Source organism: Adiantum capillus-veneris, chromosome 5 (assembly GCF_014529385.1).
Source record: "Adiantum capillus-veneris isolate H3 chromosome 5, ASM1452938v2, whole genome shotgun sequence".
In the NCBI taxonomy this organism is placed as follows: domain Eukaryota; kingdom Viridiplantae; phylum Streptophyta; class Polypodiopsida; order Polypodiales; family Pteridaceae; genus Adiantum; species Adiantum capillus-veneris.
This window is the reverse complement of record NC_140935.1, coordinates 142,595,469-142,622,771: the sequence shown is the minus strand read 5'-3', so window position 1 is coordinate 142,622,771 and position 27,303 is coordinate 142,595,469. Positions and strand designations below refer to the sequence as shown.

The following is a 27,303-nucleotide window of genomic DNA, read 5'->3' as shown; positions in this document are numbered from 1 at the left end:
GTGAGAGTAAATTTATCCAAAAATTAAAAAAACTATAACTTTTCATAAGAAGACTGATCGTCTATGAATACAAGATACTAAAACTAGAATTTGAGCTGGTTATGTAGGCTTTGGAGATGAATTGCTTCATTATTTTTAGACATAATTGTCTGTTTTTGGGAGGTAATTTGTGACAAATTACATGCTAAGCACTAAAAAACGGATATACATTGTCATAAAGGAATAAAGATTAAGAAATCGTGAACAATCCAGCTAAAATAGATACAAGGGTATTTTGGGAATTTTTGTAATTTGAGGGGTATTTTGGGAATTTCCACAAATTAGAGGGGTATTTTGGTAATTTTCGGAATACTTTAACCCAAGCAGTGGACCGTGCCGTCGTTATTTCGTTTCTTGCACACGATAAATGACACCCGCAGCTGCAAATTCCATCTCGTTTATGTGTCGTGGGAGAAGTCTAAGGCTCGCTGAAGCTGTCTGTGTGTAGTCAAACATCTGCGGCATGTGGTTCGACCTCGTGATCTTCATGGCTGTTGTCCGGGCCATCCAGCTGCTCTTCCGTAGGCGCACTTCCCCGCAACTTGGCAGCGATGGCCTTCTAAAGCTCAATGTCGGCAGATCGTAAGTCCCGTTGATGGCATTTCTTTCCCGATTCATGTTTGCATATTGTTTCGAGTAGATTGCACGGAGATGCATCATGTAGACTGCACTGTGGTAATGATTTCAGCAATCAACGTGGATTACATGGATCTTTGTGCTAGGTTTGATATTCTGTGCATTCTGCACGATGCATTCATCAAAATACTGCAGTTTCACTTTAAATATAGTGGAGACGTATTCTTTAGATTAAAAAGTGATGGAGTAGATTAATAAGCAGTGTTTGAAGAAGGTCCTTGCACAGAGAGAGAGAGAGAGAGAGAGAGAGAGAGAGAGAGAGAGAGAGAGAGTAGTTTACTATCGTCTGTAGTAGACCAAATATGACCCATCAGACTGAACAAAGCATATAATGAGTCTCCTTTCCCGTCAAGGGAAAGGGGGTAGCTGCAATGCAGAGATCTACCTTAGCAGTGTGGGATGGGGGGTGACTCTTGACAACAGAACATGCAGGTGATGAGGGTCTTCACTACTGATATGGGGGCATTGACCAAAACATGGTTGAGCGGCCCCTCAAATGGGAGATCAAAGTCCATCCGTATGCGTGCATACCCTGGGCATACCATCATCACAAGCGCCTCGGATTCCGTGCACTGTAGTGTACACATCCTACATAGCCTTGCATCTCATGTTTGTCGACTCCATGCATGTGTCTCGATGGCTAGAGTATGTGATCGAGTGCGAAGTCTTGCAATACTTCGCTTAAAGATCATTGACAGCGGGTTAGCTATGTATGGCTGTGTGTGTGCATCCTTCTACATATACATCTCCCAGCATGTTGGGTGAATGCATGTGCTATAATATGTCAATTTGATGCTCTTTTTCTCCTCTTGGCATTTTGCTTGATAGGTCGGTAAAAGGGCCAGTTGAAAAGCTAAAAAGCATGAATACTTCCTCAAGTGTCATCTTAAAATAAGCATCGAGATTCTACCCCCCATCGTTTGAACCACTGTCGGATATCAAGTGCCCATCCCCAACGGGAGCACCTTGCTTTTCGAGTTTTTCTTAGGTAGGTGTGTGCTGGCATCCCAAGCCTTCCTAGGCAGCCTTTCATTCGCCATGTGGCGTACTCATGTGACATATGTAAGTATCCGAATCAAAGCGTGGATTTCAATGGGCCTAGATCGGCTTTCCAAAAGTAGAAGCCGATCTAGGCCCATTGACACCTAAATGTTTGCAAAGAAAAGCTTTTTGTAACTTCTCAATCCATGCCCATATTTCCACCCCATATAGCATTTCTTGTAACACAAGCATTAAAAACCATATATCGTACTTTCCAGCCCTTGGTATCTATACGGTTGTAGTCATATTCAAAGCGATGGTATTTGCTTTTCCTTGCGGCTACTTGACGATGAGCGCATGTGTGCCATTTATGATGTGTAGGGACATTGATTCCTTAGTAACTAAGGTATTCGCGATTTGTATGGGCTGTCCCATGTAATAAACTATCGGTGGTGTCTCTGATTGCTTTGTGCATAGAACCATCAGCTTTGTTTTTGATACATTTACTGGGAGACCACTGTTGTGGCAAAAGCCTTCAAGAATTTCCACAAACTTTTGCATTTCCTCATTGTATGTCACGTGCACATGGCTCTATGTGCCACATGGACATGCTTCGACGTCTTCCGGAGCCAATTTTCCCCTATTGCTAGATAGGATTAGTACCGGCAATTTTTGTGAGCTTGTTCGTAGGACCTGCGTGTCCGAACGAGTCCATTAGATTAGGTTTTCCAGTTTTGGAACCCTCTTGCATAAATAGTTTGTACACCCGTTTTGGCAGATGTTACTACACTACGGTGGGCATCTGGCATGATGTGCATGTAGTTAGAGCAATCCGACGATCCATTCCCCACGTCAACTGAATGAGATTCTGGTACATTAAGATGTCTATCTGGATGAGATGACTAGATACTGTTGTGAGTGCATCAAGAGTTCTGGAATGATGAGATGGTTGCACATTGATCTAGGTGCATCAAGAGTTTTGGACGGAATGAGATGACTAGATTGAGTGATTGAAGCACGGTGTTCAATGTGAACTAAGTGTGTGATTTTGGGAAGTGCATGCTATGTGGATGTACTGTCTTGTGGGGATGGTCATGGGCATGGTTTGCTTGATTGAAATGTGTGAAGAAAGTGAAAAGAAAGGATATGAAAAGAAAGGATATGTCTCTGATAGTAATAAGATTTAGTAGATCAAGACATCCTTGAAAAATTAGCGCGGTCTAGATGTGATTGCTAAATAGGTTACAATGATCTTGATTTGTGTTTGAGACCCTCAACAGAAATGTGATTGATCAGTGACTATTGTCTTTGTAATAGTGCTAGATTGGTGGAGTCTAGTGCATGGGTACATAGAGTCTGTCTAATAAAGAAAATTTATGTCCTATGGCTATTTTGAAGTGAATCGAGGACAATTACAATTTTTTCAAGAGGGGGGAATGTCACAAAGTGATGACGTGGTGTGCCCAACTGGAAAGGAATGGCCGAGAGGACAAGAGAAAAGGAACGCAAAGAACAGAGGAAGTTTTGAACCCAGAAAGATTGGCCGAGTGGCCTATAACTTAAAAAGAATAAGGGATTTTAAAAAATCCTAGTCCCCTGCAAACTTTAGGAGCACCGACCGCGGGGCCTAAACCCAAAATACAGAATGCCTGAAGTCTACGACCGATTTCCACAATTCGCACTGACATGTTGACATGGCAGATGTATGGAATTCCGTGATTTGTGGGAAACTGGTGCTTTTGGGCTCTGCTTTTGGGCATCCCTTGTACTATTTATAACTGCCCCTAGGGTCACGACTCACTCTCTGGGAGCATCTGGGCGTAGAGTCTCGGAGAGAGTTGGACCCTTGGGAGTTGTACTTTGCGAGCATAATAATAAAGAAATACCGGAAGGGGCGCTAGTCTTTGGGGCCAGTGCGTCTTGGCTCGAAACTTCGCCATGCTCTCTCTCTCTCTCTCTCTCTCTCTCTCTCTCGCTCAATGAGTTCAACTCTCGTCAAATAGGTCTTTTAAGGTCTCTTGGGATAGTTTCCTATGACGTTAAAATCCTCTTCTTCTTCTTCTTCTTCTTCTCTCTCTCCAAGTTCAATGATTTTGTAGTTTCTGTTTGTGTTGCTGTTGAGTTTCTGGCTTGGAGTGTGTGTAACAACATCTGACATGATCTGCATGTAGATCTAGGCTAGAGGAACGTGTTGGTCCAACCTCTTGTCAAATGGTTCATAGGTCAGTGAGTTATGGCCATTCAACCGCCTGAAACTCACAGACGCGCACATTTGCACATGTTCCCGACCTTTGCACATTTTCTCGACTTGTCACCCAAAAAGTCAACATAAAAGGAGCACCCAGCCTAGCGTTTTTTCATTAGTTTTCGAATGCAAGTTGTAGATCAGCCGATCATTTTGTGCATCCTGCAGGCTGCAGCGCCCTTGGCGTTTTTACTCCACATCACAGAAATCAACCCAACAGAGAGCGTTTTGGTGTTTTTGGCCTAGTTCCTCGCCAAAGAAGCCGCGCATCTGCTACCGCAAATTCCCTTCTGCAGCCCAGACAATTCGGCAGCCCATCGAGCCTCTTCCTGGCCATTCCCTCATCGCATCGAGTGCTCCCATCGCTGTCCATCATCTGCTCCATCAACCGCTGCATTTTCAGCCCTGCTAAGCGTGTCAGATATGCTGCGTTTTTGCAGCCAGCCATCAGCCCTTCATTCCTCTCACATCGGGAGTGCAATTCAGCCCTAGAACTACCCCTTGGTGGCCATCTGCAACCCCATATTAAAATGGATCCAAAGCTGCATCAAATCAGCCCCGGAGGTGCTTCATTCTGAAGAGTTACCGTGGCGACATTCCCCTTTCAAGTTAGTAGAGTACGCATTTGAGGTATTGGGGTAACTCAAAAACATCAGGCCCAAAAATGTTGAGCCCAAAAAGCTGCTAGCGTGAATTATGGAAATGCGTACACTTGCCACGTCAGCACCTGCCAGTGCAAAACGCGGAAAGCTTCCACGTCACCATGTCAGCGTGAATTCCAGGCTGTTCGTACAGTAGTGCCACGTCATCAGCTACTCGCAAGGAATTGATGTGTGTGTGGTCTTGCTTTATTTTAATGCCTTTATGTCAATTGGGCCCCATCGGATGAGGTCCCACAAGTTTCTTTAAAAATAGGCCACTCGGCAAGACTTTGTAAGTTGGTGAAACTTCTTCTGCTGCTTCCTCTTAGGGTTTAGGCTCCTCGGCCGAGATTTGCAAGTTGGCTCCGCTCTTCAGTGGCTTGACATGTCAGCAGTTTGTGACACTCACATGCTCTCTCTAAAAGGAACCATCATTGGTGCTAAGTAGCACACATTCAAGCAAGGAAAGAAGTAAAGATTTGTGGAAGTGTAAAGTCTAGATCTTATCAACCATTTCAATCCGTTGCACCTAACAGAATAATACAAAAACCATAAGTTTGGCCGAAAACCTAAAAACTCTAAAACCTTCGAAAAGGATGAAACTAGCCTCAATTGCTGTGTTTATGGCAAGGTGGTTAGGTATGTAGTGTTCGATACAAATTCAGTACGTAAGGTACGTAGTGCAGAATGGAATAAGTTTTTAGGTACATAAAAATTCGTTATTTTTGTCACAAAGCCTAAAACTGAGAGTACTTCATAGATTTACTTATGCATTCACCAAGACTTCAAATAAAGACTAGCAAATTCATTCAAGCAAGGAAAGAAGTAAAGTTTTGTGGAAGTGTAAAGTCTAGATCTTATCAACCATTTCAATTCCGTTGCACCTGACAGAACAGTACAAAAACCATAAGTTTGGCCGAAAACCTAAAAACTCTAAAACCTTCGAAAAGGATGAAACTAGCCTCAATTGCTGAGTTTATGGCAAGGTTGTTAGGTATGTAGTGTTTGATACAAATTCAGTACGTAAGGTACGTAGTGCAGAATTGATTAAGTTCTTAGGTGCATAAAAATTCGTTATTTTTTTCACAAAGCTGAAAATTGAGAGTACTTCATATGTTTACTTATGCATTCACCAAGACTTCAAATAAAGACTAGCAAATCAACAATAAGACCATTACAAATGTCAAAAACTAGAGTCCACGACTCTAACTGAACAATGAAGACACAAACCTAACCCACATAATGATAATCCAAGATTGAAGTCTGATGTATGGACTTTAATATTAAAGTACTGCAAACCGCACACTGCACTCAAAGGTCATCATCATCATCAAAGCACGATGATGATGTCATCATTACTATCAAGCTTTGAAAATTTGGCATCATTATTTGCAAACCGCACTATGCACTCAAAGGTCATAATCATCAGCAGAGCACGAAAAAAAAAAAAAAAAAAACATTTGGACGTACGTATGTTTTTTTTAAAAAAAAAATCGTGCTTCGCAGTCAGTGAGATACCTCAGTAGGCTCCTCCAGGGCAGCGAAGGAGCGTCGTCATGCCTTCTTGAGGTGGTGAGCGCACATCACAGTACTTGCTGATCTAGAGGACAAATCAGCACATCTGAAGGTTACATTTCATTCTGGGTAACAACTAGCTTATGGGACTCTTGTATGACTCATAAGAGGGGTGTAGTTGCCACAAAACGACCATATGTAAAAGGGTGGTTCATGGTGGTGATGCACTCGGTGGTGGATTTTTGAATTCTTTGATAACTACTTTCCCTCCGCCGTATACGGCCCATTTTCCATTCTTGCAGCAACCAAGCAAGAAGTGATGTTTATGTCACGTTTATCATCCTTTGCTCGCGGCATTGAGAATGCAAATGTCTGGTGGAGGCCTGCCATGTATTTATGACTTGCTTTTTACTTAACTTGTGAACTAGGTTCTGTTGGTTCATCTAGTTATGTGTGGTTAAAATTTAAATGCATTATTTGCATCCCAAGAAGCTGGGGAACGAGTTGTTAATGCTTTATGGGTATTTATGTGGGGAGCGACAAATCACTATACTAGAAAGCCATATTTAGATGCATAGGTATTTCGCTGCTTTTCGCACACTTTCCTTCATTGAAAGCCGGCTACGTGTCAGTGCTGAAGCCGACTAGAAGTGATTGTAGAATCATCCAGGCTTCCAAAGTGCCCACAAGTAGATTTTTTAGCATATCATTGCTTGTGGAATTTTTTTGAGCATTGTCATTGTTTAATCTGAAGCTGATTTGTATGTGTGAGACTTGAAAATAGCAGATGTTGTATTGTGAGCAGATTTAGAGCGTTGTATGGGGGCAATATCTACCAGGCCTTACGCATACCTGACACGGGAGGTCGAGGACATCAACTCCTTGATGTTCTCCTTCTAACAGAACAGTAAGCCTATATAAATTGCTTGTCTCAAGGTTATGTTTTAGCTAATCAAGAAGATCCTACATTCATTATTTTACTTGGGTGGTGCAGAGAGTTGTACATTTTTTCTGTTCAAGGATTGTCAGGTACTGTGAGAACCGGCCGTGGTGGTGTCTGGTTGGAGACGGATTCTAATGGGAATGAGATAGAACACCCAAATGCTGTGAGTGTCCTTTTGTGAGAGATCAAAGTGGAGTACTTCAATTTGTTGTAAAACTAGTCAATTGTGTGTGGAACCTAGCATTGTGGTTTCAGTAATGACATGCCAGATTCTTGCACATGAGAACCAAGGGAATGGAAACACTTAACCATTCCACCCTTACATTTAAAAGTGATTAAAAAGTGGGCCTAAAAGAAAGCTATCAATGTAAGTTTTGATTTGTTGCAGAGGCCATGCATGCATCACAATATCTTATTCACAAAAGCAAATCCAGATTTGCCCCCTTGTTGAAAAGATCAAAGTTTGATTGGTTTAAGCTGGTAAATTGACAAACACTGCTGGTCCACATATACACTCAATAAAATCCTCAAGAAAGTCGTGTATGTCAATCATTATATGGTAAATAGCTGATAGTTTTTATTTATCTGAAGGTTTTTTTCCACAGTGATTCTTGATGTGACACGGTGTTTCTTCTTTGAATATTTACTCCCTTTCAGGTAACAGAGCTTAAGGACAAAGCAGCTGTGCTGACACAATACATGGCTAGAAGAGGTGTTATGCTGCCGAAGGATTTCATAAAGTTCAAAGTGGTGTTTGTGAATGAGATGGCCAGGTTTGCTTGCTTTATCTATTGTGGAAGGTGGCTGGCGGTCTAGCTTGAAACCATCTAGCTGTACTAGCTACTGAGTATCAGATTTTGTCTTCCTTGAAAACATAGTTGACCCTGACTCTTTGTAGAAGATTTTTCTTACCCTACACATGGTTAAAAATAAGACTGGAAGGATTAGTCAAAAGGCTATCAAAATAGATGTCATAGAATGTAATCACTACGGAGTTGATGGATCTAACCCTGTATTGAGTAATCTTAGTGCATTAGTGTATGACTTGCACTTTCGAGTAGTTTATTGAAACTTTCAAATGGGCTACATCTCCCCTAGCAAGAGGAGACTTTGTACAAGAGGATAAGGGAGACTCTCTCATGCTTACAAAATAAATATACAATGGCTAAATCACGAAATGGGAGGAGTAAAGAGCCACACACGTGGCAGATAACTCCACTGGATATCCTGGCCCTTTGTGAAGAAAGGCCGTGGCCACCATGGTCGTATAGAAGCCTGATAGTGTCTCTGTGGTGTCGGAGCTACCATGAATCTTTTCATTGGCTGTGGAGTATCTGTCACGAGACGGGCACCGCATGCCAACGGAAAAGAACAGGCTGAACAGATTTTCGGCACTTCAACAATAGCTGAACTGAAAGAGAGAGAGCACAGGCAACACCGAGTGGCGGAATTCCACCCCAGAGAGTACTGGCCCCAAACCTTGGCGCCCCTTTCGGTATTTCTTTATATTACTAGAACTCAGTACAATGCCGGTACTCGCGCTCTGCACCTTCACTCGGAAGGGTGCCAGAGACTGAGCCCTTTGCACATATTGAAAGGCCCTTGGCCTATGAAAAGCAGTTTACATGAAAAGCTTTAAACTCAAAAGCATGTGGTCCAAAAGCAACTTGCCCAGAAGGTGTCAGCATGAATTACGGAAATCCGTACACCTGTCATGTCAGCAACGCAATTCGTAGAAGTCCGTACTAGCTGCCACGTCATCATCGCAAATCATGGGTGTCTGTAGTGGCTGCCACGTCATCAAGTTTTTACGTTGTGTGTGTGGGTCCAGCTTTATTTATTGTCGTTGTGTCACTTGGGCCCCATCGGACGGGGTCCCCGAAGTTGGCGGAAACTCTTCTTTAGAATAGGCCACTCGGCAAGACTTTGCAAGTTGGTAAAGCTCCTTCTACTGCTTCGGCTTCTTCTGCTTCTTCTTCTTAGGGCTAAGGCCCCTCGATCGGGATCTGCAGGTTGGCTCCGTTCTTCAGTGGCTTGACACGTTAGCAATTTGTGACAGTATCTTCACTGCAGAAGGCTCATGCCTGCCCTTAAAAAAGGCTTTTACAACGGGCCCACCATACAAACAAGTGAGGGCTGTTTTATGGCTGTGCCCGGCCAGTGTGAGGTTGTTTTCTCATGTTGGGTTCTGTTTAGCCATGTTTAGCCTTGGGTTTTGGCTTGGTTCCATGGCCATGTAGGCTCGAGTACCCCTAGGGCATTTTTCCCCGCTTTCCCATGGACCCTATGGGCCAGTAGACCCCACTTCCTCTATTTTCCCTATTTTTGGGACATTTACTAGGTCTTGAGGGTCGAGGGTCTGGGTCAGGTGTCATAGGCTTGGGCACCCCAAGTCGGGAATCCGGCACGACATACGAGAGAATCACTTAAAATACTTCACAACTTTAAAATCACAGTTCAATTTGGTCGACACGGCCCGATGTCAGAGAGATTGGCCCCATAGACTGGCGCCCCTTTAGGTATTTCTTTTATATTAATGCTTGAGCAAAGTACAACTCCCGAGGGGTCCTCTACTCTTAGACTTTGTGTCCAGATGCTCTGAAGAGTGAGGCCCCTTCGGTCTATTTATTGATACAAGGGATGCCCAAAAAGCAGAGCCCCAGAAGCTTCCAAACTCAAAAGCAAAGTGTTCCAAAAGCAACTGATCAAAAATCTGTCCAAAAAGCAAGCAACGCAATTTGCGGAATTTCGTACAGCAGCCACGTCAGCCTGGTAGCGCGTTTTGCAGAAATCCGTATTGATGCCATGTCACGTGACACATCCCAACCCTATGTGTCGGTGGACAAGCTACACCACAGCAGGGTTAAGTCAGTTCAATCAAGTCTAGATTAGCAATGATCTGGCACTTTTGTGAGTCTATTCGTGGACTGTGCATGCCTAGTCACTTAGCTTAGATGCATATCCTCCGGTTGCACACAGCATGATCATCAGTATTCCCTTCAGGATCCATCAGATTCAATCAGGGAAATTTTCCAGTGCATTTAGCCTATTTTCCTATTTTTGGTGATTTTCACTTATTATTTTTAAGTGACTTTCCAACAAAAGTAGGTAGGGCAATTTTGCTAAGTTAATATATAAGCAAACCCAAGTTAGCACTTTCTGGCAGAAGAGGCAGCACGAGCTTCCCGCTCAACAGGTCACTTCTCAGCAGTACCCCCCCCCCCCCCCCCCCCCCCCCAGAGCCTAGCGTTTTGGATAAAGACCTCAGCCGGTGAGTCCTCCTACAGTACCGCGGCAACACCAGATCCCCCGCATCTTTTCCCCCTTGCATCATCGCCAAGACCATCAACATTGTAGCGATTTTACTCCCAAGCCACCAGCTTTCCCAGCGTTTTTACTAACGCTAGTCAACTGCAGAAAATCAGCGTTTTGGAGCATACAGAGCCCAGCGTTTTTGGCAAGAACAGGACAGCATCATCGTTTTTAATTCTCAGCCCAAAACAGCAGCAGATCCTCGCAGTTTTCAGCCTATGACTCATTAGCAGAACCACCCCAAGTTGGTTGCAGATGCCTCCCCATTTTCAGCCATCAAAACGCAGCCAAAACAGTCATGTTCAGCCACCAAGAAGACCATGAAAATCAGCAGATAAAAGATCCCAGATTTCAGCCATCAAGTCGTCGTCGTCATCGGCATAGTCCCATTGCATCAGTCCATTGCATACGCATTGTACACCTTTGTGCAATCAAAGTAGACCACTCTTGCGGACGAGAGTGGGGCCTTCGGAGGAGGTTTTTACAACCTCTCGGGTGTCGTATCTCTTCTTTCTCTTTCTCTCAGTCTCATTCACTTGCACGCACAATATCCACTCACTTTGTTCGTGACCACAGCATTCTACAAGACGGAAAGCTCTCTCTTTCCCTAAAAACTAAAAGGAACCTTGAGCAATAAAGATCACTAATCTTGAGAAAATACAACATTCATTTCGCTGCACCTAACATTGGTATCAGAGCTTTGGAAGTGTTCTACATTACTCAAGGGAAGAACCACAAGAACCACAAGATTTTTTTTTCTTGTTGCGGTCGCACGAACCCAAGTTTACTTGGGCGTGGCGATTCCTAATCGTCTTTTGTTGAAGAGTGACAGGAATCCCAAGAAAGAAGGGCTTGTCCAGTCTCCCCTTATGTCTCTTTTCACTCATTGAGAGCGGACCGTGCACTTAGCGGCCGGCCAATCGACGTGAGGTGGGAAAAAGCAACCTTGGTGTGAGCGCAAGGCCGCCAAGGGGTGCGCCCGCAGAAAAGGGTAGAACTCGGGTGAAGAGAAGATCCTTCAACAACGCGGTTTGCAAGCGAAAGAAAACCTCAAGAACCTCAAGAACCCAAGACCCCCAAGAACCCAAGTTCCTCGTGAACTTCAGAACCCAAGACCCTCAAGAACCCAAGTTCCTCGTGAACTTAAGAACCCAAACCACAAGAACCCATGACTTCAGAATGATCATCACTCGAAGCGGAATGGATACTTCGCTTGGAGGTGATGAGCATGAGAGAGGCGAAGAAGAATTTTCCTCACCAGGAGGTTTTTCTGACCCTTCCCCATCTCTGACATTGATTGCACTAACTCCAATGGAGGAGTTGGAATTGTTGTTTATGGAATAGAATTTACAACGCAAAGCAAGAAATGCCGCAAGAATGGCAGCCATAGCGCGTGAGCGTGAGCAAGCATGCTTGGAAGCCAAAGAACGACAAGCCACATTGGATCGTGAATTCAAAGAAAGAAAAGCAGAAATGGAACGTAGACAAGTAGAGAACCAAGCAAGACAAGCATAATTTTACCGCGAGAACAAAGCACGAATGCAAGAGATGTTCCGACTCTTTTCTCAAGTTCAGGCACCGATGCAAGAGATTCGGGAAAAGGAGACTCTCTCAGTGTCTTCTTCTCCAAAGCATGAAACACAGGATTTGCATGATTGTGTGAAGCATGATGATGATTTGATTGACAATGACTTGCATGATGATTTGAAGGACAATGATAAGCATGATGATTTGGATGCCAATGATTTGCATAATGATTTGGATGACAATGACAAGCATGATGATTTGCATGATCAAGACGTGATTTCTCACAAGCATGATGATTTGCATGATCAAGATGTGATTTCTCACAAGCATGATGAGTTGCATGAAGATGATGTGATTGTTCATGAGGATGATGTGTTAGTGGATGCTTTTCCTAGCGAAACTAACCTCGTTGTAGATTCGATCAATCACGAAGATCCGATCTTGGCTTTAGAGTCGAGGTCCAAAGAACCTCCACAAGACGATCCGATCCTTTAGGAAGAACCGATCTTGGCTCTCGAGCCTTGGTCCAAAGAGCCATTACAGGAAGTATTATGTGTTCGCATGATTGATACGCACGCATTGTTCGAGTGTTTCATTCGTGAAGGTTTCTGGTATTTTAGTCAGCATCGTTATGTGATCCCTTTTCCTAGGCATGACATATTGTATGTTGAGCACGTTTCTCTCATGGATGAGCACGAATGTATGCGGATTTTTCATGAAAAGCTGAAAAGTATGTATGTAAGGAAGTCACATTCCATGTCTCTTCCTTGGCATGACACAGTTTCCGAAAGAGCACATGATAGTATGAGCACCAAGCATGGGCATTTCCATTGTGATTTGCCACAATTGATTGATTTCGATCAAACAGAAAAGATTCGATCGCATTGTTTGCATGTGTTTGATGAACGGGTTGTCACTCCGTCTCTATGTTCATCTACATTGCATACACAGTCTTTAGCGAAGACGAGATTTTTTTCCTTCACTTTACATGGAATGGGTATGTTCATGGTTTTGTGTTGGAGATGGTTTCAGGAAGTTTTAGCTATGGAGATTCTTGAAGACAAAAGAAGCAGGACTCTAGACGAAGTTGAAGCATCAAAGGAGCCACAGAAGACTTTTCGGCGCGGCCCAAAGAAGCAAGCGTTGCAGACTTTTATGAAGTTCAAGTACCGCACGACCCACACATCAGGGTGGGTCGGCGAAGAGTCCCTTCCAGGATTCCGGATGCTGTTGGCGATCTCCCTCGACGCCATACAGTTCGGTACCAGTACCTCACTTTGAAAAGGAGGGGATGTCACGTGACACATCCCAACCCTATGTGTCTGTGGACAAGCTACACCACAGCAGGGTTCAGTCAGTTCAGTCAAGTCTAGATTAGCAGTGATCTGGCACTTTTGTGAATCTATTCCTAGACCGTGCATGCCCAGTCACTTAGCTTAGATGCATATCCTCCGGTTGCACACAGCATGATCATCAGTATTCCCTTCAGGATCCATCAGATTCAATCAGGGAAATTTTCCAGTGCATTTAGCCTATTTTCCTATTTTTGGTTATTTTCACTTATTATTTTTAAGTGAATTTCCAACAAAAGTAGGTAGGGCAATTGTGCTAAGTTAATATATAAGCAAACCCAAGTTAGCACTTTCTGGGAGAAGAGGAAGAAGGAGCTTCCCGCTCAACAGGTCACTTCTCAGCAGTACCCCCCTCAGAGCCTAGCGTTTTGGAGAAAGACCTCAGCCGGTGAGTCCTCCTGCAGTACCGCGGCAACACCAGATCCCGCGCATCTTTTCCCCCTTGCATCATCGCCAAGACCATCAGCATTGTAGCGATTTTGCTCCCAAGCCACCAGCTTTCCCAGCGTTTTTACTAACGCTAGTCAACTGCAGCAAATCAGCGTGCAGCAGATCCTCGCAGTTTTCAGCCTATGACTCATTAGCAGAACCACCCCAAGTTGGTTGCAGATGCTCCCCCATTTTCAGCCATCAAAACGCAGCCAAAACAGTCATGTTCAGCCACCAAGAAGATCATGAAAATCAGCAGATAAAAGATCCCAGATTTCAGCCATCAAGTCGTCGTCATCATCACCGTCGTCGTCATTGGCATAGTCCCATTGCATCAGTCCATTGCATACGCATTGTACACCTTTGTGCAATCAAAGTAGACCACTCTCGCCGACGAGAGTGGGGCCTTCGGAGGAGGGTTTTACAACCTCTCGGGTGTCGTATCTCTTCTCTCTCCTTCTCTCAGTCTCATTCACTTGCACGCACAATATCCACTCACTTTGTTCGTGACCACAGCACTCTACAAGACGGAAAGCTCTCTCTTTCCCTAAAAACTAAAAGGAACCTTGAGCAATAAAGATCACTAATCTTGAGAAAATACAACATTCATTCGGTTGCACCTAACATGCCACGTGGCACCTGTCAGCACAAAATCCAGATTTTGTCGTACAATTTGCCACGTCATCATTTGTCCGTACCTCTTGCTGCCACATCAGCACCCGTATTGTCCAGGTGATCGGCCACGCCATCAGTTTGTAACATACCCCCCTCTTGAAAGAACTGTAATCTCCCTTGATTACGCGTGCAATAAGACATTAGCCATAAACCAGTTCAGTAGACATTGACTCTAGTACCGATGCACTAGACGACACAAATCTAGGACTTGCACCAAGACGACAGTCACATCACATCACATTCAGATCATATTTAGATCACATTTAGATCATTTTTAGGGTTTAGGCCCGTCGGTTGGGATGTGAAGGTTGGCTCCGTTCTTCAGTGGCTTGACATGTCAGCAATTTGTGACATCCCTCCTTGAAAGAAAGTAATCGTCCGCGGTTATAGCATATCTTCAAAAAAACTCAATTTAGCTCAAAAATTTCCGAGGGTCATTCCGAGGGACATTCTGAGGAACAATCAATTTTCTCATTCCAAATCGGAGCTCTTGATTTCTTGGTCATTGGCTTCACAAAAGAATCTCATCCAATAAGGAGTTTCATTCCAGATCGGAACTCTTGATATCTTGGGTCGTTGACTTCCCAGAAATATCTCATCTAATAAGGAATATTCAGTGGTTGGCACATCACAATGTAACACAAATGCTCACATATGCATGTTACAAGAGGTAAAAACATAAAGCCGCTGATGAACACTCGTCCCGCATAACCTAACAGGTCCGAGCCAGGAGATATTTAACGACTCCCTCATCACTTCTCCCGCATAACCTAAAAAGGTCCGGGCTGGGAGATATAGAGGCCTTTTACAGCCAAACGCCCCCCCAGACCGCAGCCTGTATCGTTTGGAGGTGCTGAGAGTAACCATTGCTCAGACTTCTTAATACTCCTTCCGCATAACCATCCAGGTCGGGGCCGGGAGTAACAACAACAATATTTTTCAAGCATTCAATACTCCGCCTGCAAATAACCACAAGGGTCTGGGCCATGAGTATGTGCAAGCATTCTGAAACATCATTTCTCACTACTCCACCCGAGAGTAAAATCACCAATCATTGAAACCAGTTGTAAAAACCAGAGTCAAACAATTCAAATCGGCACCAATACAGGTTCAAAACAGATACCATCCATTTCAAACAAATTCTAAACGGGATCACCAAACAAGTTCTCAAACAGATTCTTAGACAAAATTCAAACTTACAAAAACAATCTCGACATTAGTTGAGCTCGAAAAGTCGACTGACTTTCCATCCTGAAACCTGCACCAAAAATTAGGGTTAGGTTCCTTCCATTAGGTTGTAGCCGACCACAGCATAGTCTATCAGCTCTTGGACAGACAATGTTCCTCTGGCGATGGTAGTCCCAAGACAGCAATCACACTGGACCTCCAAGGTTATCAACTCGACAAGAGACACTTACGAAGAGATGTCGAGAAATTTCAAGTTATAATCTGCTAGGGTTTCCATGGCAAGCATTTCAGGATACCCTACTCTGCCAGAAGCTGCAATCCGAAGGAAGATGTCTGAAGGCATGTAACTTTGGGCAAAATTTTTCTTGAAAGCTTGCCAAGTCCTTGGAGTGTACAGCTTGGTAGCTATAAACATCCACCACTGCATGGCACTACCTCTGAGAAAAACAACGGCTTGAAAAGAATTCGTGATCCTTCTTTGCAAGTGATCTTTATGGCTTATGCCTTGTAAGACAGAGCGATGAAGAGGGGAGTGCGCCCGATGCGCGATGAAGTAAGGGAGTGCCTAACAAGTTCGGGGTTGAGGCACGAGGATTCTTTGAATGAAATTCCAATAGATTTTGGAAGCACCGGTTTGCTTTGGTGGGACCGGCATGCTTTCAGAAAAGCACACGCTTGAAGCTCTGATACCACTGTCACAAGACGGACACCACTTGCCAACGGAAAAGAAGAGACTGAACAACTTTAAGCACTTCAATAACAACTGAATTGAAAGAGAGAGACAACATGGGGAGTGCGAAGTTCCATCCCAAAGAGTATCGGCCCCAAACCTTGGCGCCCCTTTCGGTATTTCTTTATATTACTTGAACTCAGTACAATGCCGGTACTCCACCCTCTGCAGCTTCGTACTGAAGCATGCGAGAGAATGAGCCCTTGGCTCATATTTAAAGGCCCTTCGCCATAAAAAGCAGTTACATGAAAATCTTTCAAACTCAAAAGCAACTCGCTCAATAGCAGGTGCTCAAAAGCTGCTAGCGTAAATCATGGAAATCTGCTCAGGTTGCCACTTTAGCAAGCCAGCGTAAAAAGCGGAAATCCGTACAGGTTGCCACGTCATCAGTCAGTGCAAAATCCGGAGATCCACATTGGCTGCCACGGCATAAGTTTTTACGCTATTCTTTTTTTTGTGTGTGGGTCCAGTTTTATTTTAATGCCTTTATGTCCTCTAGGCCCCATTGGACGGGGTCCCAAAAGTTGGTGGAACTTTTACTTCTTCTCTTGCTTCTTTTTATGCCGAGATCTAAAGGTTGGCTCCGTTCTTCAGTGGCTTGACACGTCAGCACAGTTCCAAAACTGGAAAATCTAATCTACTGGACTTGCCCGGACATGCAAGTCCTACGAATAGGCTCAAAATTGCCGGTACTAATCCTTCTAGACATCCCTATCTAGGAAGAAAGGGAAAATTGGCTCTGGAAGTTGATGAAGCATATCCACGTGGCACACAGAGCCATGTGCACGTGAAATAATATGCAAAGTCTTACACAATGCAAGGTTTTGAAAGCTCTATGCAATCTCTACTTTGTTCCAAAGCTCTGCACTTCACACCCATGTGGAGATTCTGCCAATGGTCTCGTGTGCAGGAGCAGTTGGTAGTGTGAGTAGTAGCCACAGTTGTGTGTACCTCGGCGGGTCTATTTATTGGGCATGTCAGATCTATGCTGGACCACCCTTGGTCACTTGTATATGTTGCTTGTTATCAGCATGGAGAGTCTCTCTCTCTCTCTCTCTCTCTCTCTCTCTCTCTCTCTCTCGTTTTTTCGGACAGCACCCGATGCCGGACGTCCTCAGGCATTGATGATGATGATGATGATGATTTTAGTTTTTCACTTCATTTTTATCTTGTACCCATACTCCGTATCAGATCCACCAAGATTGTATTAGTTTGGTCTCGCACATGATCCCAGGCCTCTACTGTGCCTCTGATCTCTCATGGCTCCTGCACAGGAGTTGACAGATGAAGTCTTCGTTTGTGTATATATATTATTGAGCTTCTGTGCCACTGTTTTTAGAATAGTATTAACGGGGTCTATGATTGTTAGCAAGATGCATTTACATCAGCATTGAGTGACTTTGCATCCATTTCAGGCCCGAGCAGGATATTTTGTTGGTGCCAGAAGTGCTGTCGTATGATAGGTGGCAGGATATTCAGAAGAAGGCGTCATCTTCAAGCATTCTAGGAATTGAAACAGCCATTTCTACAGCAAGAATTCTTTCAACCTCTCCACTCAATCATCTACACTATGTTCTCAGTACTGCCCCTACTTGGGACAGGTAGGTTCACGAACATATTCACCCTGCTGTCATATGTGCACTAGCTAAGATAATGAATAGCATGCCTTTAAAGTTTGACACTATTCTGCCCTGCATGTTGCGAACAGATTGGAACTCCGTGAAGGTGGGATTTTGTTTGGAGAGTTTTTGCGTTTTAAAGGTCCAATGCAGGATGTGGAAGCTCTAGCTGTAGCAAAGCGCTCGAAAATAAGTCACTATGAGGCAATCCACAAATGGAGTGTTTGGGCTTTCTTAGGTATATATTTCTGCTCCTAAGGCCTGGTGTTGCATTCAAAATATGAAAATTTAAATTGCTGTTTGCAGCATGGATTGAAATTGACCTACAAGCATCTGTTTTCTTTAATTTCATTCTCTCTTCCTTGACACAGGTGTTCATACAGTCGCTGATGTTAAAGTTGTTTGCTACCTACGTGACCATCGGCAAGGATCCTCTGTTCAACCCACTAAGGTGGATATAGAAGTTAGGGGCAACCTTGAGCTTATATTTCAAGCTGAGGGCACTGGAAAGCCTCGCGCATTTGAGTTAAGGGATGTGGCTTTGCTCACATTACATGCTTGAATGTATTACAGCTCTTCTTGTAATCTTTGTAATTTAATATCATAATGTCATGATGCTATCAACATGCTAATAGCAGCTATCCATGGATTTTTCTTGAAAGATTTAGTGTCCTTGAGATGAATTGCGGATGAGGAATAGCATGTCTGTTTAATGCCATTTTGTACATCGAAGCAAATAACATAGTCGGCATACTTCTTGATCTCTGTGCATTTGATAGGACTCCATGTCTGATACGAGACCTTGGAAGGAAGTGTGACCACTCGACATTCTGGAGAGTGGCATTTGGGCAAGTCCACATACTAAAAAGGATTCATTATCTAACAAGGCACTAGGTCACAACCTATGTGATTTGTTTTTGGGTGGTTGAAATCTGAGAGAACAATGTAAATGGGATTGTAGAGGACTACACCAAACTACGTGTCAAGGCAGAATCAAAAGCATTGTCATACAATTTCTTGCTTGGCGAGGCATCTGTTATAAATGTTGGATCTGAGTCCTCTTTAATGCAATGTGGCTGCTGTGGGGAGGATGTATGAAAGAACATGTTATAGAAGGAGATTGTTGGAGACCACTAAAGATTTCCGAAGCAGCACCACCACTGTGAATTTCCCATTTGTATTTACCATGTACTGTTAAACTTGTCATGCTACTTAGTAGCAGGAAGGAGAGCCAAGTACAAGTGTGAAGTTTTGGCTCTCCACCAATGAGTTGGAGGGTAGGGTAACTTCCAATCCTTTAGCTTGTGATCTTGAGCAGTGGTGGGTGTTGAATATTATGGACGTATGCACAAAAAAGATGCCAAGAATTTGCAAACGTATGCCCAATTTAATTTGTTTCTTGATTGCAAAAAGCGAAATCATTCTTAGCATCTTTATTTGAGCTATGCTGAAAATGTCTCCATTCAAAAGCTTTCATGAAGCAAGAAAAAAGTTGACAGGGTTTTTTAAAGAGTACTGAAAATTTTATCCCAATTCCATGTGTTGATTTACATTAAAGTAACATATGCACACTATCCCTTTTAACGCGTGACCAAGCAGTAGTAGACTCCATGACTCATTTTTCTAAAGGATTGCATGGGAGTTTTTGATGGAGTCTAATGTTTGAAGTTGCTTGGATAAAAATCCAAAATTGTGGCAAGCCCCGAAGTTCACAGGGGAAGTTAGCTTCAAAATAAGTTTCTTTGTTTTGGTGTGGCTAACCATCATAAAGAGTGAGAATTCATCCATTCTCTATGTTCAAGGAAGCCTTGTGTGTTTTATATGTCCAAGAAAAGGTCCCTTTTTTTGGCTTGAAATAGCCTCGCACCATAATTGTGTCCATGTAACAAGTAAGTGTGTGAAATAGATTTCTTTCCCACATAGTGAAAACAGCCCTCTTGCCACCTTTTCATGATGATTGCAAGAGAGTGTTGTTTCAAGTCATCTACATGCCTAAGTTCGCTAAAATCATAAATAAGTTACCATTTTATTCATAGATTCCTCTTGAGCGGCTTTCCATGACATGAAGATATTTCTTTGTATTCTTTTTTGGCAATTTTAAAGCTATATATTAGAGAATCCTTGAGGGATTTGCCATGGGACATTATCTATAATATTGTTAAAAGAAAACTTTGTGATTTTTCACTCGTCATATGATTGGGCTTGTCTCAGAAGATTTTCAACACAGTTTAAGCTTAAGCATCTAATTTTGCTAATGGACTGTACAGAGTTAAGCTTTCTATTCTCAATCACTATACAGGTTTCCTCTAGGGCTCCTTGTTTCTAAGGCTTCTAACTTCTTAGTTGTGATGCAATTGGGTTTGTCAATCGAAATGCCTCTTGAAACATCTAATTTGCCTATGGCATCATTAAGCAATTGTACATTTCACGCATTCATGCGCATTTTTGATAGGCTATTGCTTTCACAATGAAACTGTTGGAAAAGTCCCAGGAAGTGATCGAAAGAGTGGAGGTACTCTTGAATTCCATTGGCTGTCACGGTGGAAATGTGTCTATAGTTGCTGCAAAGAACATAGGGGAGGCCCATGAAATTGTTCAACAAGTGTCAATCAGTGGACAAAAAGCTAGACACTTTTTGAAGAAAGTTTCCCAAGAAAAGCCAAGTCGATATGATGCTCAAAACAGCTCCAACCAGTAGGCAGGTAACCTTTGGGAGCTTTAGAAGGAGTTATGCAAAGCGAATACTGACAATGATTCAAATGGACAGCTTGCAAACAAGCGCAAGCAAGTTTGGTCACATTTTGATAAAATGGTCAAGCTTATGGGCCTTAACAGCACAACAGAAGAACAATGCCAATCATTTCAAGAAGCCTTGGCAGATTTTACCAAGGTCTTCAACCTTTCTTGGGGTGAAAATAACATCACACATTACATGGTAAGCCATTTTACGTGGTGTATTTATTAAAAGGGATTGTTTTTATTAAATAATGTGGATCGTTTACTCATGTGAACAGCATATCTTCTTTGCGCATGGTGCATTTTTTATGCACAACTATGGATCGCTTGAAATTTTTTGCACTCAAGGCATGGATAAGTCCCATTATCGAGCAAGGGGAGTGTACTCGACATGGTGGTGGAATGGTGCAATCCAATTATTTGGAGGAGATGTTCAACTGGTTCTTTCGCACAACATTTGTTTGTAAGCTCATAGTGGAGCGTGCGTGAAAATCCAAGATTGCTATTGAAGTGCGAAAATGGAGTCATCAAGAGCATAGCAACAAGTGGCAAATGTCGCAAGGTCCCACCAAGCATGCTGCATGGCGGCGATGCAGAGTGCGACAAGGATCAAAGTGGATACTGCGCGAGTCACTAAACATGAATGCAGGGTCCAACTCTTAGCGACATGTTTATTAAAAAAATAATAGTTTTTTTAAAAAAAATAGTGTGAACAGCGCTCTTTTTAAATGGGCCCTTATAAATATTACATGCTCTCATAAACCACTCATTTCTTAAGAACAAGCGAGCTCTTACCAACAAAATGGCACGCACCAAACAAACCGCGAAAGAGCATCCGCTTGCCAACAAAAACACCCTCCAAGGATGTGAGAAGCTGGCATGGCTTAAAGGCACAAGAAAACAACCACGAACACCTGGCCGTTCCAGGAACTCTTCTGGCACTGGGCATGGTGGTAGGGCACCAGAGTCATCGAGGGCTCTTGCGTCTCCACCTCCTCAAGATATAACACCTAGAAAAAGAATGAAGCAACGTGCCCAGCGCTAGAGAGAAGAAGAGGGCCAGCAAACAACAAAGTCCGATAGGGAGCAGCCATTCATGCAGAGCGAGTGACAATACAACCAAAAGATATGCATCTTGCACGTCTATTGCGACGAGACTTCAAGAATTAGCCAAAGTTACCCCTCTTTTTGTATTGCACACCCTTATCTTTGTAATGTTTTGACTTTCCAATGACAATATGATCAACAATTGTGTTTACTATGTCTATTATCTTTGTAATGAGATGACTTTGCAATTTCAAGTTTTGTATGTAATTTCAATTAATTTCAGATCAATGTTTAATATAATGAATAATTTTTTGTGTGTGAGTGTGTTGCATTCTTCTTCTCTCCATTTCAAAGCTCTCTTTAATCTTTCAAAGTTATTTCAAAGCAACGTTTAATTCACAATCCTTGCTACCAAAAAACACTAAGGTTAAAGAAAATTTTAAACGTGTTCATTTTTCTTCATGAAATGTTACTTTCAATTGTAAATGATAAGAATTTCATGTTGAAAACTGCCAAGACAACATGAACAATATATGCTCTAATCATCGATTATTGTGAAAAAACAAGTAATAGTTGAGGAATTGATGAGAGTACTTGGTGACAAAAATATCTATACTACAAGTATGGGGTATGAGAGATAAGAGTTGGAGGATCCAAAAATTGACATAAGCGTTGCTTGACCAAGATGGAAGTATCCATCTTACAACTCATCTAAGAGTTGGTCACTCGTTTGTAAGCACAATCCATTTTTTGATCTATTTTATTGGTGATGTTCTAGTTGTATCGATAGTTTGTATGGATATTGGTAAACAATGGGTATGGAGATTATAAATCAATGATTAGGTGCATCATCAATACCAAAATACTTGATTTTTTGCCCCAAATAATGAAAGGTCACTTTGTAATGTTAAAGTGATCAAACACATAATATTTTTGAGAAAAAGGCTATAAGCCTTAGTGACAATGAAGGAGAAATGAAATTGTCTTAATAATTCAAACACATTGAGTTGCATCATATATTGAAAATAATATTGATGGGGGGCACAATCAACATGCAAGTACTATTGGAAGCTGAATAAACCATAAATACCAAGATCAATATTCTTTGCATGATAGAGGCTCAAGTTTAGAGTGTACTTTGTCTATCATGGTCTGGAAGTAATGCAAACAATACAAAGCATCCTTCTGTTTATTTTATAATTAGCTTGGGTTGAAGTGATACATGTGATGCTATGGACATAAAAAATTCTAATTCCAAGCTTGGTCAAGTGATTAAAAGAGCATGAGAGAATAATCACATTATATCAGGGGACACCTTACTGATTACAATAAATTTGCATTAATGTAAAGCGAGTGATAGTAACCTCTTTGTATAAATATCCCTTAAGTCGATGGATTTTTTTGGTCAAATTTAAGGAAGCTATCAATTTACTTTACAAAATGGGAAAATCCCACTATCAAGAGGCTCATGCAACTCATTACTGCACAATGAGACATTCTTCAAAGTCTTACCCTCTTTGAGTACACCTATGGGGGTGGTCATCTTGTTGAGTGTAGAGGGCCACTATGCCCCACTGGCCTTCTTTGTCTGGGCTAGCGGCATTCAATCTTGTTCTTTCTCTATATCCATAACCAAACAAGGGATCTACATTGTGAGATGTAGTGATCATAGGAAGGTCCACCCACACTTTTCCTCTCGTTTCCATCTCATCCTCTCCATGCATGCCTTCATTGCTATTAAGTGGTATAAGATCCAACGATTGTCTCTCTTAGCATTGTGGCCTTGCAATCAGTGTCGACGAGAAGACTAGTCGTCAAGAAGTCGTCTTTTAAGTTCGAAGAAGAGAGAATGATAGTTTGGTCGACATGTATGCGACATTCTCCATTGAGACAAAGGTTCTGAGTTACATTGGTGCATTAGGGCCAAAATTAGGGGAAAAATAGAGCACTGTAACGATTGATTAGTTAATTAATGCTTGAGGATTTTGGTAATATGCCTCCAAATGTAGCTGTCTTTATAAGATATTGACATATCTTCCCTCTTAGATGCCAATTTTTGGAGCTCAAAATGTGTTGTATCAAAAGATTACATAGAATGTCTCTTGCCCTTGAAACTTACATCTTGCTTACTTTGGTGCAATCAGCTTTCAAAGTCCTTTTGTTCTTGCTCTCCTTTTTATCTATTCTTTCTCTCTAACACACCTCAAATAATGAGCACTTTCTCTGCTACTCCTTCCCTTCTTCCGTTTCTTGCCATCACACCTCTATGTCACTGGGTAGGTCTTGCATCTATGGCAATCACAAGAGCCCTTCTAGAAGTGTATCTAGCCATTTTGAGGATGGCATTTGGAATACTCACATTGTTTGCACGATTTTAGTGCTAAGGTTAAGCATGTGCACCTAAGGAAAGATATGTTTTCATACGCTTGTCCCCACCCTTGTTACTGTAAGTTTGAGAATTTTTTTGTAATGATAAGCTTGATTGACCAATCTAGTGACATTTAAAATAAAGCATATTTTTACTCATACTTTTTTTGTTGAACTTGTTAAAGTCCTTGGACAAGTTTCAACATTGTAGAAGAGTTCCATCCATTCATTCAAACATGTAGGCAACTTCTGCTCAAATGCCCAATATGACTCTTGTACCTATAGAGTGATCTACATGCTTCTTCAAATATAGCAAAAGATAATGAAGAATGAATGGATCAGATGTCTTTCTATAGATCTCAATAAAAAGATTTTAAAAGTTTATTTGCATGCGAATTTAGTTTATAAAAAAGGTAATCTGTCCTATAAGGATTTTAAGAAATTGTTGGTTGGCACAATTTTCCTTCCTTCACCTTTTGCTAGACAAAGTAGAAAACTTTTGCAAATTTTAGCAAATTTTTGCTAGACAAAGTAGAAAACTTGCAAAAGAAGACTTTGATGCATTACAAGATCCAAAAGGACGTTTCAACTCATGTATCTCTTTACAAAGAGCCTAAAAATGTTGTTTTATGAAGGTTGATGGAGTTTCAAAGATAGAGACTTTTCCAAATTTCTTAACTCAATGCTCTACATCTCCTTGTAGACTACAAAGTCTTTTGAGTTAAAGCAGTTTATCCCCAATTAATGCATTTTTTGTAGTTAAAGCAGTTGAAGTTTACTATTTTTTGTCAAAACAAACTCGTTCAAGTAAACATTCTACACATTTACATGATTTTGAGTAAGATAGTGAATGTTAATAAAATCAACATAGCTTCTAAAGAGAATTATGAGACGAATATTGATAGCTAATAAAGAAGGTTTGGTTTATATCAAGATCCATTAATGTTTGAAGTTATTTTTTCTTGGTTTGTAATTGTCTCGATAGCTAATAAAGAAGGTTTGGTTTATATCAAGATCCATTAATGTTTGAAGTTATTTTTTCTTGGTTTGTAATTGTCTCGATCTTGCGTTGTCAAGATAATTGTTGCTTAAGAAGATAATTGTAGGCTCCAAGCCTTTGGTTGTGGAAGGAGTTAAGATATATCATTTAAGCACGTAATATGGTATATGGAATAAATTTGTACTAAACAAGATGATCGAAGAGAGACATTGATGATTTAAAAAGAATTAGGAACCAAAAATTGTAGTTTAATTAAGTTCAATAAACCAAACAGAACTAAACAATTATATGGTCAAAATCCACTCAACATACACCTTAACAAATTCTCCCATGCAATTAATGAGCTTAAACAACTTACATAGTTACAATCTAGCTCCAAAAACTCTATCAATGATGGATTTTTCTTCTGTCTTTTACTTGTCCAATCCTATGAATTACACAATGTGATGTTGATTGGATCGACTATGGAGGCTGCAAGTCCTTGTCAATGGTGAGAGAAAACTCTCCCACTCTACAAAAACTTCCCCTTCTCCTCTTCTTCTTCCTCCCTTCTTCTTTAAGTCCACACACTCCCCAAAAATATGCCAATAATACCATCTGAAAATCTTCTATTCCTTCTTTGTACTCGTTCTCTCGTTTTTTTTCAAATAAATAAAAAAGAGGGCTTTTACTTTTTCATTTTTAGGCAACTCAACAACTCAACATATGCATGAATGCTCCACTTAGTTCCATTTGAATCGACACTTGTGGGGAAAACCCTTAAGGGGTAACTGATGCAAAGTGGCTTGCCACTAATGGTCGGGGTATGAACCCAACCAAGCAACCAACCCCAACATCACCCAGGCCATCAATAGAAGAGTGTTGCTAGCAATGCCCGGCACAATTGCCCGCACACCACAAGAGTGTGCACACAGGGGTGCATCATATAGGCCACACCCATAGACATGGGAGCTTTAGTTCATATCAAGAGCTCTCTCTCCCATTGTGATGTTGAATGCTTTGTTCTCTTGCACTATGTATACTTTATCAAATTTGTTTTGGGTTATTAGCGTGCCACGTGGCACAAGCTCGTCAAACCCCCTTGTTTCTTTTTGTACCAAAATCCATTCCCTTTGCTCAAACTTGATGAAAGGGTGTATCAAATAATGGAAAACCACTAGTGATGAAAAAAACCCCCATTGTGAAGAAAAGTTAAATACTGTGATACTTAACTTTATACCAAAGTTGGACTTTTGACATTAGCAATTGATTATACACATGAAAATTGTCAACTCAACCAACAACGACATGTACAAAGACCTAGGCATGCTAGGGAAAACAGGGCCTAGGAGGGAGGAATGTTTGCTAAGAAGCTAATAGGTGCAACCAAAGGCTAATCATAAGATACATTTTTGCACCCGTTCTTCACAGAACCAATTTGGTTCTATCTGCTTGTACTGTAGACTCTTATAAATCTTATTTTCACAGGTGTATATTTGTGCCATTAATGATTATTTAAGGGCTTTGAGCTTCCAAAATGTATGTACTTGCACTTAGGATGCCACTTTATTGAGCCATGTTTGTATGAGGACTAGATTTTTGACAATTGGCCAAGTATAAATGTTAATTTTTGTAATTTGGAACACAAGTTTTTAATGAGAGAATCATTTGTGTGTATGCCTACTATATACCATTGTGCAATCTGCAAACTTTATTTGCTTAGTTCTCACTTGTGTGTAGTCCTATTTTGATTTTGACTTTGGCTTTGCATGTGAAAGCTCTATGAGTTAATGTAAGTTTCTCTCTATTGTATCCAATTTTTGTACCAAAGTGGTCTTGCAGGGATGGTTTTGCATCACCCAAAGAGGAGTGGCATGCTCACCCATGTTATGTGTTTGATGGATTTATGGTTCACGATTTGGATTGTGGTTGATGATTTTGGTTAGTTGGTTGTAGCCAAGTTTTGTTGGTATGAGCGGTGAGAGCCATACCATTGTTACTATTCATGCTAAGGGAAAAGGTTCAACAAGATTGATTGTCTTAGAAGGAATTGTTTGATGCATTTGTGGTTGCATAAAGAGGACTCAGGCTCAACATTATTGTATAACAAACTAGCAATCTGCACTCCACAACAAAAAAGGGAAGGTCTATGGGGGCCAATTTCATTGTGTTAATGTAGAAGGATTTTTAGATGGACCTACACTGTTGAGTCAACTAGAAATATCTGTGACAGGTCTATACGGCTCAATTAATGTATGATGGGTCTAATCTAGCATCCAATGTGGTCATTGAAGAGGTGTGGTGCCTAAACTTATCTGTTTGGTATTGATGTCCTACCCCTA

The 27,303-nt window shown here is 41.7% G+C and overlaps 1 protein-coding gene across 2 annotated transcripts; it reads left to right on the top strand.

Moving 5' to 3' along the window:
* The first annotated feature begins 391 nt into the window (after positions 1–391).
* LOC147458204 (uncharacterized) lies at positions 392–18,515 on the top strand. Of its 2 annotated transcripts, none has more exons than XM_086512910.1 (7): positions 392–621; positions 6,845–6,964; positions 7,052–7,163; positions 7,658–7,773; positions 17,629–17,814; positions 17,922–18,070; positions 18,204–18,515. In XM_086512910.1, the coding sequence occupies exons 1-7, from the start codon at positions 503–505 to the stop codon at positions 18,392–18,394; spliced, it is 993 nt and encodes a 330-aa protein (XP_086369036.1). In that variant the 5' UTR covers positions 392–502; the 3' UTR covers positions 18,395–18,515. The 2 variants fall into 2 exon arrangements, with proteins under 2 accessions (XP_086369036.1, XP_086369037.1); XM_086512911.1 differs by having other exon boundaries at positions 395–621; positions 6,863–6,964.
* Positions 18,516–27,303: the final 8,788 nt, after the last annotated feature.

Excerpts from the sequence above, each read along its gene's own strand:
- LOC147458204 (XM_086512910.1), top strand. The coding sequence starts at position 503 with ATGTGGTTCGACCTCGTGATCTTCATGGCTGTTGTCCGGGCCATCCAG. Across the intron at positions 6,965-7,051 it reads GTTCTCCTTCTAACAGAACA|AGAGTTGTACATTTTTTCTG; the intron begins GTAAGCCTATAT and ends TGGGTGGTGCAG. Across the intron at positions 17,815-17,921 it reads ACTGCCCCTACTTGGGACAG|ATTGGAACTCCGTGAAGGTG; the intron begins GTAGGTTCACGA and ends TGTTGCGAACAG.